Source organism: Vicugna pacos, chromosome 8 (assembly GCF_048564905.1).
Source record: "Vicugna pacos chromosome 8, VicPac4, whole genome shotgun sequence".
Classification (NCBI taxonomy): domain Eukaryota; kingdom Metazoa; phylum Chordata; class Mammalia; order Artiodactyla; family Camelidae; genus Vicugna; species Vicugna pacos.
This window is the reverse complement of record NC_132994.1, coordinates 19,655,986-19,668,647: the sequence shown is the minus strand read 5'-3', so window position 1 is coordinate 19,668,647 and position 12,662 is coordinate 19,655,986. Positions and strand designations below refer to the sequence as shown.

The following is a 12,662-nucleotide window of genomic DNA, read 5'->3' as shown; positions in this document are numbered from 1 at the left end:
TCTTCCAAGGTTAATGGTGTTTTCATTTGGAATCTACAGATTTCCACAGATAGCTCCCACTCCTCTACTGATTTGCATCTTTTCCTTGCCAAGCAAGTCACTGGCAATGTGTATGCTTTTAGTCTCCACAAATCTTTGCCAATCTTTTGGAGGGGATAGTGGCTGTAAGGGAACACAGAGAGTACTTCTAAGATGCTGGTAATGGTCTGTTTCTTAATCTGGGTGATATTTACATGGTTGTGTTCAGTTTGTGAAAAATCATAGAACTGTATACCTATGAATTTGTACTTTTTTCTGTTTTTGTTATACTTCTATAAAAAGTTTACTCTCTCCCCATCAAAATAAAATATGTCCTTACTCTCTTAGGCCCTTTGCACTTCAATTTGAATTTTATGGTCAACTTGTTAAGTTTGACTGGAATTGCAGTGAGTTAAAGTTGGGGAGAATTGCCAACCTTAATATTGAGTTTTCCCATAAATGATTGAGACATATTTTGTTGTTTATTTAGATTAGAGGTAAACTGCCTGTTTTTGTAAATAAAGTTTAATTGGAACACAGCACCTAATCATTTACACGTTGTCTATGATTGTTTTGGAACTGCAACAGCAGAGTTAAGTCATGACAAACCAGATGGACTACAAGCATAAAATACTTACTTTCTGGCCTTTTAAGAAGAAAAAGTATTCAGACCCTGATTTCGATATTTTATTATTTTCTCCATCAAGGTCTTGTACATCTTGTATTAGATTAATTCCCATGTACCTTATGGTTTTGTTGCTGTAATACCTTTTTATCAATTCTGTTTTAAAACTGCTGGCATATAGTAAAGCTGTTGCTTTTTGGGTATTAATCTTATATACAGCAACTTTGAGGAACTCTAATTTTAATAGTTTGTGTATTTTCTACATAGGTGATCATAGTGTGAATAATGGCAGCTTTGTTTCTTCCTTTCCAGCTCTATTTCATTTCATGTCTTACTCTTACTGCTAATAGAATCAAGCTTGACTTTAAAGGAATGCTTCTGTGGTTTCACCATCATGTATGATGATTAATGTGACGATTTATTTTTAAGTAGAAGTATATCTTCTATCAGTTTTTGAAAGATCTCTTCTTAAACTGTCATAAACTCCAAGTTTGCTGAGAGTTAGTGTTGAATTTTATCATCTGCGTTTCCTGTGTTGAAGTAGTGTTGGTCAGGTTTCTTCGTAAATTTAGTCCCACCACCCGATTCCATACTCTACTCTTTGGAAAGAAGTCACTATGCACAGCCCACATTTGAAGAATAGGAGATTAAGCCCTGCCTGCTCTAGAGTGGAATATCAACATAGTTTATTTGGAGTTCTGCTTGGGAGATTTGTTTCTTCTTTTCCATTTACTAATTTACTCTTATCAGTATGGAGTCATGTATGTTTATTTTATGCTTTGAGTTATAATCCAGTTCTACTGTAATTTACTGCTCAAATTGTTCCAGCTTTGTCTATTGAGAGAGCTCTCTCAGTTGGTTCTACTGCCTCTTTGACGTACCTCCATTTGTTTGTTTGTTTGTTTTTTTGTTTGTTTTTGATGTTCCCTTACTTTCTGTAAGATGCTCCACATTCACCTTGTGTTATTTCCTGCCCCTGTCTGAGAATCAGCCATTTCTTCAAGAAACCCTGGTCCATTTTAATGGAGTATAGTATTAGAGGCCAAGATGTGGATACTAGGTGTGCTTATTGCTGCTTTGCTGATAGAGCAAAGAAATGTATGTGTGTCTACTAACACATGTATATATACATACCTATAAATATTTCTATATCTAATCGTCTGTATCTACGTTAAGTTAAATGTGAGTTTTTACTGATGTCTTCAACTATAATCCATTACCACAGGGATTATTTTTAGTGTATTCTCTTGCTTTTCTGTAACCTCCCACTTCAATAGTGAGAAACATGTCACTGTCTACCATCCATTTATTTAAATTGTTTAATTCCAATATACACATATAACAGTATCAGAACTATTAGTTCATATCCTGGTGGGAAACAACTTTATCAACTAGAAGACAGTGCTTATGCTAATTGAGGTTTAAAAAGATTTTTTTTCCTTCCAGTTTTATTGAGATATAATTGACAGACAGACAGCACTGTATACTTTCTGGGGGTTGGAGGGAGGTAGTTAGATTTTATTTACTTATTTACTTTTTAAGGAGGCACTGGCGGTTGAACCCAGGATCTTGTGCTTGCTAGGCAAGCACTCTACCATTGAGCTATACCCTCCTACCCAGTTAAGTTTTTAGTTATATCATCCTTGCATTTTGAGGATTAAATCTTACATATCTGTATTGTATTTTTGCTTTGTTCTTTGTTTAATGTCTTGCTGGATGCAACTGTGTAATTTTTTAAAGGCTATTTCTATGTTTATAAGAAAGATTGACCTATAGTTTTCCTGTCTTGTGATTTTCCTATTTTGTCCTATCTTTGCGCAGTTTTGATGTCTAGACTGTGTTAACCTTATTTGTCTCTTAGCATTTGTTTCCTTTCTGTTGTCTAGAATAAATTATGTTTCATCTGTTTGTCTGAAGGTATAACAGAATTCATCTGTAAAACTGTCTGGGCTTAGTAGTTTCTTTTATGAGTAAGATTAGCTACTATTTCAAGTTATTTAATCATCCTAGGTATGTCTGTATTTTCTATTTCTTCTTGAGTCAGTTTTGGCCAGTTACGTTTTTTTCTAAAAAACTACCATTTCATTGAACTTTCAAAAGTATTCTTTTTTTTAAATCATTTTTTTCTCCTTTTTTTTTTTTTTAAATGAGGGTACTGAAGGTTGAACCCAGGACCTCATGCAGGCTAAGCATGTACTCTACCACTGAGGTATACCCACCCCCCACAAAGGTATTCTGTTGATAATTTCGGGCACATGTGAAGCTGTCACTCCATTTTTATTCCTAATATTTGTACCTTCTTTCTTTTTCTTGACTAATTTTGCAGTTATATGCCTATTTAATTTGTCTTTTCAAAGAGCCAGCATTTATTTTTGTTCATATTTTTAGTGTTTGTTTCCTTTTATTAATTTCCTTTTTTGTGTGTGTTTCTCTTGGTTTACTTGGTTCTTTTTCTTCTTTTTTTTTTTTAAGTGAAAGCAAGTTTATTTTGAGAGATAACACACTCCATAGAGTGCAGTCCATCTCACCCTGAAGGGAGAGCAGCTTAGGAGATACACATTCCCAGAGGCAGAGTGTGGGCCATCTCAAAGGGCGAGAGGGAGAGAGGCTGAGAGATGTAGGGGTGTTTAGTTTAAAGTAAAAGTGAATACACGCTCCATCGACAGGGTGCAGGCTATCTCAGAAGGCAAAAGAGAGAGCGACCTTTTTCTAACTTCTTGAGTGGATGTTGACCTCATTAATACCTATGTATTTATTTAATGCTGTGACTTTTCCTCTAAAAGTACTCTTTTGATTGTATCCCACAAATATCTTGTCTCATGGCATATTCGTTGTTACTCAGTTCTGTACGTTTCAGTTTCCATTAATATTTGTTCTTTGACCTATGTTATAACTTTCCAAAGAAACTGGGAAATTTGAAAATGCATTGTTAATTTCATTTTTTATTAATAAAAGCACTTCTATGATATTTGTTGTAACTTGCTCTATCTTGATACACAGTCAATTTTTTAACACTTTTTTATTGAGTTACAGTCATTTTACAATGTTGTGTCAAATTCCAGTGTAGAGCACAATTTTTCAGTTATACATGATACATAGTCAATCTTTATATGTGCTTGAAAGTAATGTAAGTTTATTAGTAGTTATATGTAGGTATATAAAATCATCAGATCGAACCTGTCAATTTTGTATTCAGACCTATATCTTTAAATCTCTTTAACTGCTTGATTAGCAGAGAAAATTTGTTAAAATCTCTATTGTGACTGCTTACCTGAATCAGACAGGATCCAATCATGAGATAAAACCACACAGTAATTTGAAAAGAGAAAGCATAGTGTGAAGAATTAACAGAGAGTTGGAGTAACTGGGAATTGGTTAGTAAGAGTTAAAGATAAGGCTCAAGAACTTAGGAATAGCAGATATAGGGATCAGCCACTACCGTTAGGGTTGAGATAGATCTTCCAAAGAAGAGCTGTCTTCCTTCTCATTGGAAAGAGCATGGCCTGGACTACTTGGATGGTAGAGAAGTTGCTAAGTGCCTTGCTGGTGACACTGCTTTGAATCTGGCAGAGGAGGTATGTAGGAAAGCTCCTGGATGCCGCCAGCTGTCAGGTGTTGTGGGAGCCAAGAGGTGGAGACGCTGTGCTCCCCTTGAGCCTAGTAGGAGAAAGCTGCGTCCTGCAGGAGCCCATTGTAATAGAACCCTCATGTAAAGGAGGCAGGCATGTAGGGAAATTGTGCCCTTGAAGGAACCTAGCCCTGGAGAAACTGCCTGCTGTAGGAACTGAATGCTGGAGAAAGCTTGCTCTGTAGGAGCCTGGCTTGCCAGACACACTGAAAATAGGAAGAGAACCCCCTTCCTTTGCAGTGTCCCTCCAGCACTCTCTCCTGACAAGGCTATATACATACTGCTAGTTAGCAAAGGAGAAGTATTTACAAGGACTACCTCCATTATCACAGAAGGTGGATTTGAAATTGAGAGGCATCATAACTGCCGCAGTTACTTCAACTTTATGTATACATAGTGAGAAACCATGGATGTAGCTTCTTTGGACAACTTCTTGATATTACTATATATATATATATATTATTCTCAGAAACAGTTTTGAATAACTCTTAATGCTACATCTGATATGACTAAGAAATGAGCAGTCACTTTCTCTTAAATTTATAAGTAATTTAAAAAATATGTATATATATATATATATTTGGTGGTAGGGGCCTAGAAATTAAGTTGTGGGGACAATGGTCCCATAAACAATTGGAGAAAAATTTAAGACACATGAGGAACAAAAGGTCCAGAATTTGTTAGATCTCATATATTTCCCAGTTTTAACTTACCAGGACAAGTAGAACTTTTTTTTTTAAGTAATACTTGCCAGTAGTAAACACTAAAACTGTGTGAAATGATATACAGTAAAGTCTTTGATCTGTTTGATCTGCTTAACCAAATCATCTATTTAACCAAATCATTAGGTAACTGATCTCCATTTTGTAAAAGACCCATTAACTGATGCTGCCTGTTCCATGTGACAGCTGGTAGTAGATTACTGCAGTATCAGGAAGTCTGTGAGTTTCTGCTCCGACCATTGAGTTTTGCTTTACCAGAAATCAGTTATTATTTGCCAAATGTGATTATGCTGTGGGTACATTTTGTAATTATTGTACAGGCTATATTACAACAGAGTTGATTAATCAACTCAGCTAATTGGAAAAAATATTAGAATGGGGAATGTGGGGGATGAAGAAAAAAAGATATACATGTACCTTAATTTTATTTAAAGGAGTAACATATAAATTGTATCCCCTGTGGTAGAACCATGACCTTTTTGTTGAGTGTAAATACAATGATTAGAGTTCTGACTTCTTCCTTGCCTACCCACTAGACCTTGCTTATGATTGGGGGCACTTTTTCCTGTAGAGAAGAAATTGGATACTTGTGATTCAGTCTGAGTACAGATGAGATTTTCTCTTCTAGTATTTTGGATTTTCTTACCCTCACTTGATTTGACAGCAATTTTAAGTGTCTTGCTACTCACCTTTGAGTCTTTCCAAAGTATTCAGCCTAGTTTTCACTGGAAAATAACTCGCTTTGTTAATGTAATCTTTAATCCTACTACTACTTAGAAAAATAAGAAAATAAGCATAATTGGATTTGGTAATAAATGCACCTGTTGTTGTAAGTGTATATCTCAGTTGGTGGGAGCAGAAATATGCCGGCGCAGTTACCCTTAATGACCTCTAGTAGCCACAGTGGCCATAGTTCATTGACCATAGGCAACTTTCACAAGTTTTATGGGCGGAGTGTAGAATGTCAGATAAATCAGATTTTTTAAAACTGCTTTGGATTCTTACGTTGGTTCCTGTCTTGTTGCTATAAACAGCACTACGTTGAATATTCCTGTATATACATTTTTGTAGTCATGTGCTTGTATATCTTAGAACAAATTGCTATATATGAAATTGTTGGGTCAGATTATTTGCATTTAAAAACTTGATAGCTATTGCCACATTGCCTCCATAGAACTTGTTCCAGCGTACTTGAGTGATTTATGAGAGCACTTCTTTTCCCACACATTTACCAACATAGTATAGTATCACACTTTGCTCTTTGCCCATCTTACTCCCTTATTGGTGAAAACATGTGTGTCCGGAGTCCCCAAGATCAACCCCCAGGTTTGATGATTTGCTAACAGGATTCACAGAACTCAGCATATGGTTGTGCTTATTTAGTACGATAGTTGGCTTATTTTAGTATAAAAGTTAATTTGTATTTTGGTCTATTTTTTAAAATTAGCATCATTGACTTTGTGACACTGGTTGACCATATCAGCAAGCTTAAGATTTTTGTTATAATTTTAGCTTTTGGAAAATGTTTGACTTTTTTTTTTTAATCACAATAGAGTAAACTTTATGAGTGTGTCCAAATTTGAAAGTTGCTTCTGAACATAAAGCTAAGTTTAATCTCTGAATTGTGAGGTTGATTTTAACAGTGGAGAATATTTATATTTAATACTTTAGATGGTGACTATCAAAAGGAAATAGGATCATGGCAGCAGATGATGACAATGGTGATGGAACAAGTTTATATGATGTCTTTTCTGGTAAGAGCTTATTTTAATTACCTTTCTAAATTTGTTTATTTAATTACAAAATCATTTACTTATTCTCATTTAAAACACTGTCATTATCAACTTTTTCTCCCCATACAGTTAGTACAATAAAGTGCCCAGCAAATAGAAAGTGCTTAGTAAGTGAGATTTCTTATTATTAATGCTTCCAGGCCTCTTAAATGTAATGAAATTAACATCTTTGTTAATATAAGTGGTGATGATTTTTACTGTTATATCAAAAAATATAAGATAGGTATTTGTTACTCTTGACGTTAATATTTCTAGCGAATGCAGTGGTGCTTGTTTATTGTTGTTCAGGGGAAAATTGACAGTCACAAATAGATTAGTTTGAAAGAGATAACCAAGACCTGATAGTAAAATACACTCATGAAATGGAAACATTTTTAATAATATACAGAATTTAAACCTCCAAATCGTGACATAGCATTTATCTAATTCTTTTGTCTTAATTATAATTATGCTATGAAAACCTCATTAAATTTTTTGAGAAGACAAATGTGTGTTTAGTGATCAGAATTATGATTACTATGCTATAGAATGAAAAGGGCAGAATGAAAACATGTCTAGTAGACTTCTATTTTGCTTAAGATATGTTTTTTAAAATTAATATCTATAGACATGGAAGGATTTACATGAAATATGGCCATCATAACCACTCTGGGTAATGTTATTTGGTTTTTGGTGTTATTTAATTATTTTGCTTATGTGGTTTCAAATTGTTATGCTGCTATGTATTTCTCTTACGATATTTTTTCTTTGAAAAGTTCTAAACCAACAGAAAAATGGACAGTATAATATAATGAACACCTTTACTTTTCACCTAGATTCACAAATGGTTAACATTTATCACATCTGCAACTCTTATTTTGAAGGACAAAACTATATTATTAATCTCATTTGTTGGAAATGGCTGTTTTTGTATTGCATATTGCTTGTTCTCGCTCAAGTTCCTGTCCACGTGGATACATTTCTTGATAGTCACAACATACATAGTGTACATTTTACTTTTTACCAGTTAACATGATTTCACAAAAATTTTGTTCCTGTAACATTTTCATAATATTCTCTTGTTATATTTGTAATTTCAAACTTACAGAAAAGTTGAAAGAATAAGAACAAGCAAAGAATCCTTCACCTGGTTTCCTCTGAGCTTACTGCTTGTTAATTAATATTTTATGCCAGTGGCTTTAACATTGTGCACATGCTTTTTTCTTTGAACACACACGTAATTTTTTCCTGTCCCATTTGATTGTATACATTATGGTCCTTTACTTCTCAATACTTCAGTGTATATTTCATAAGAAAAAGTTAGTTTTTAGTTTTCTTACATAACAACAGCATAATTACCAATTTCAGTAAATTTAACATTGATACAGTAATTTTATTTAATTTACCTCTTTTATACCAGTTTTATCAGTTAAACCAATAATTTCTTTTATTACTGTGATTGGATTTAGAGTTATCTTTTTAATACTTTAGTTTGTGTCATCAGTTTTTTTTCCTTTCTAATTTTCTTGCTTCTTTCAAATATTATTGGAATATATTTTAGAACTCCATTATAATTTACATATTAACTTTTCAGCTATACCTCTCTGCATTATCTTTTATAATTGGTTGCTCAAGGGATTGCAGTGTACATCTTTAAAATTTTGCAGTGTACTTATTAAAATATAAGTATCTTTTCATGTAAGATACAGAATCTTGTACATATGGTTGCATTTAACCTCCATCCACCCCTTTATGATGTCATGAACGCCACACTACAGTGCTATAATTTATATTTTAAACTGTTGTGTATCTTAAATTAAGAAGAATTAAAAAACAATTAAGGTGAAATACTAGTCTTTTATATTCACTCAGTTATTTACCATTTTTGTCCTTCTAGTATCCTCTAGTATCCTTCTAGTATGATTTTCCTCCCCATTGTCTCTTTTCTTCTGGTATTCCAGGTATATAATATCTGAGAACTTTTGATATTCTGTATGTTACTAAGACTGTTCTTTTTTTTTTTTTTTCAATCTTTCTGTTCCTCAGATAGGGGAATCTGAAGATTACCCAGTTTATTGATCTATCTTCACATTGACTGGCTCTTCTGTCAAGCACGTTCAGTGAATTTCTTTTTCAATTAGATGTTGTTGTTTCAGTTTTAAAATTTTCATTTGGTTCTTGTAGTTGTTTCTGTTTCTCTGCCAAAGTTTCCTGTATAGTAATTGTGGATTGTATTCTGGACATTTTGAATGTTATAGAGACATTGGATTCTGTTATATTCCTCTGAAAAGTGCTGTTGTTTTTAATTTTATCAGGTGTTTAACTTGACTGAACTTAATCTTCTGTCTTCCCTGTGTTGAATAGCAGCTGAAATCTCTGTCCAGCTTTGTTTTATCTTTAGCAGAACACTTTTGGACTTTTTGAAGTTTTAACCTTCACTTGTGTAATTTGAGGGTCTCTCGAATTTGGACACAATTTGTAGAATTTCCTCTGTATCTCCTCTGGATTTCTTCTCTTTCTTGTTGCTGTTATTACGCCCAGTGCTTTTCCTCTGGCTCTTCAGGCTATTAGGACTGGAAGTTTGCATCTGAGTTTTCACTGCCCAGTGTGACTCCAACTAGGGCCTATCCCACTACCAAAAATTGTAATAAGAGGAGGATAGAGAATTCATGCAGTGCTGTTTTCATCTTTCAGATATTGTCTCCCCCTCCAGTTTTTGCCTGCTTTGGGTTGCTCTCTATTTCTTCAGATAGCTTTTATTTTTTAATTTAGGTACAGTTTACATACAACATAATAGTTTCAGATGTACAATGTAATAATTCCATATTTGTATATATTGCAAAATGATCACCACAATAAGGCTAGTGGTAGATCATTGACTACAGACAGCTTTTCATATTTGTTTAGAGTTTATAGTTATTTGCAGGAAGATTGTTCTGATAGAAACTACTTTGCTACTATCAGAGTTGGAACCTTCCCATCAGGATGCTTTTGAAAGTGAGTTTGTAAATCTAAACCTGTGTACTTAGATCTTTGTGTTTATAAGGATGTATAAAAACTTGTAAAAGTTTTTCTTTTTTGGTGCAAGGTTAGTCTTTCTGGTCCTTTGGAGTAGGAATGGAAAATTTTCACTAAGTGCATGAAGTCAATTTTAACTAATCTTTGGGGATTTTTTTGTTTTTGTTTTTTACAGCTTCTCCTCTTAAAAATAATGATGAAGGTTCTTTGGACATATATGCTGAGTTGGACAGTGCTGTTTCTGGTATGTAAATTCTATAATAAAAGACTTTTGGTTGGTCAATCTATTGTAAGTGTTTATCTTGTTGTTAGTAATTCCAGGAGTAACTCATAGCTCCTGAACAAGCTCCTAATCATTCTTTGACATGATTATTCTTAGGTCATTATTTTCTTGCCCAAAGCTTGATCAAGAAAATAAATTAGCCCATAGGTTTGTTATTCATCTAAGTCTCAGATTTAATTGGACCTTGTGCAGAAATATTTTGTACCATTGAAAATGCAACTGGTGATGGTGTCTGTACATATATTACTATCACAGGCTACATGATATTAGACCTTTTGAAAAGGGTAGTTGCTATAAATATTTTCATGTATTGGTAGGAGTGTGATATGCAAAAAGTCTAATGACCTTTCCAAATTAGAAAACTTTTCTGTAATCAAATTTCTTGAAGCGTCAAACAAATATGATCCTTACACCTGATTTGTTGACATAGCATTTTAGGTAAATGGATTTTGTGACTCTAATCTGTGAAATCAGTATAAATGTGGATGAAATGCAAGAGATAGAGCAATGTATAGTCCTTTAGGTTGAGATAAATACAACATCAAAAAGTTTAACATGTATATTTTTCTTTTTTTCCCCTCTTTATTGAGATATAATTGACATATAACATTATGTAAGTTTAAGATGTACAGTGTGTTAATTTGATACATTTATATATTGCAAAATGATTACCTCCATGTCATTAACTAACACTGCATAATGTCACATAATTATCAACTCTAAGATCTACTCTCTTAGTAACTTTCGATTATATAATATAGTGTTACTGACCATAATCACTCTGCTGAACTTATTCATCTTATAGCTGGAAGTTGGTACTCTTTGATCAACATCTCCTCTTCTCCCCCAATCCCTGGTAATCATCATTTTAGCCTCTGTTTCTATGCATTTGGCTTTTTAATATTCCACATGTAAGTGATACCATGTAGTAATTTGTTTTTCTCTTTCTTGACTTGTTCACTTAGCATAATGCCCTCAGGATTCATTCATGCTGTTGAAAATGACAGGATGCCCTCCTTTTCGTGGCTGAATAATACTCCACTACACACATGCACACCTCATCTTCATCCATTTATCCATTGTTGGACACTTTGGTTGTTTCCATGTCTTAATTATTCTGAATAATGCTGCAGTGAACATGAGAGTGCAGATATCTCTCTGAGATCCTGTTTATTTTCTTTTGAGGTATACTGAGAAGTGGGATTGCTGGATCATATGATAGATCTATTTTTAATTTTTTGACGAACCTCCATGCTATTTTCAATAGTAGCTGCAACAATTTACATTCCCACTAATGGTGCACAAGAGTTCCATTTTCTCCTCATCTTTGCCAACACTTGGTATCAGTTGTCTTTTTGATAATACTCATTCTGACAAGTGTGAGGTGATACCTTATTGTGGTTTTGATTTGCATTTCCCTGATAAATAGTGATGTTGAGCACTTTTTCATGTTGGCCATTTATATGTCTTTGGAAAAATATCTATCAAGTTCCTCTGCCCACTTTTTTTTTATTTGCTGTTGAGTTGTGTACGTTCTTTATATGCTTTGGTTATTAATTTCTTATCTGATATATAATATATGTTTAATTTGCAAATATTTTCTCCCATTTGGTAGGTTGCTTTTTCATTTTGTTAATAGTTTCTTTTGCTGTGCAGAAGCTTTTTCATTAGTTGTTGTACCATTTGTTTATTTTTGCTTTTTCCTTTGCTTTTGGTGTCAAATCCAGAAAATGATTGGCAAGACCAGTGTTCAGAAACTTACCCATGATGTTTAAATCTTTAATACACTTTAATTGATTTTTGTGTATGCTGTAAGATAAGGGTCCAGTTTCATTCTTTTGTTTGTGGTTGTCCAGTTTTCCCAACACCATTTATTGAAGAGACTATCCTTTTCTCACTGTATATTCTTGGCTCTTTTGTCATAAATTATGACCATATATGTGTGGGTTTATTTTTGGGCTTTCTATTTTGTTCTGTTGATATGTGTCTGTTTTTATGCCAATAAAATAGAGATTTGATTACTAAAGCTTTGTATTATAATTTGAAATCAGAAAGTGTGATGCTTCCAGCTTTGAACTTCTTTCTCAAGATTGCTATGTCTTTTCATAGTCTTTTGTGGTTCCATACAAATTTTAGGATTGTTTTTCCCATTTCTATGAAAAATGCCATTGGAATTTTGATAGAGATTTCATGGCATCTGAAAATACATATATTAATGTAAGGGGTTTTGTTTGTTTTAGACAATGCTTCCAAATCCTGTGTACCATCCAGAAATTGTTTGGATTTATATGAAGAAATCCTGACTGAAGAAGGAACTGCAAAGGAGGCAACATATAATGATGTACGGGTTGCCAGAATTATTAAAGACAGTTATTTCGCTTTTTTGTAGCTCCTGAAGTACAGGCATCAGCTTACTATTGAACAAACATTTTGTGCTTAGGAAGTAGCTCTTAGACTAAAAGAATACTTAAATCGGTTTCTGCCTTCACATCTGCATTTTAAAACAGTATTTTCTGAATGCTTGCCCAAATTTAGTTACAGTTCTGCTTGATTAATTTAAATGTCTGAATATATAAAATCTCAACAGGTAATCAGT

General features: G+C 33.5%; 1 protein-coding gene across 3 annotated transcripts in view; it reads left to right on the top strand.

Annotated features, from left to right (window-relative positions):
* CASP8AP2 (caspase 8 associated protein 2) overlaps positions 1-12,662 on the top strand; it is a 33,859-nt gene that overhangs the window by 6,745 nt on the left and 14,452 nt on the right. For all 3 annotated transcript variants that reach the window (XM_072965625.1, XM_072965626.1, XM_072965627.1), the window contains 3 exons: positions 6,665-6,747; positions 9,959-10,027; positions 12,307-12,407. In XM_072965625.1, the coding sequence (XP_072821726.1) occupies positions 6,693-6,747; positions 9,959-10,027; positions 12,307-12,407 (225 nt within the window). In that variant the 5' untranslated portion in view covers positions 6,665-6,692. The remainder of the gene's footprint in view (positions 1-6,664; positions 6,748-9,958; positions 10,028-12,306; positions 12,408-12,662) is intronic.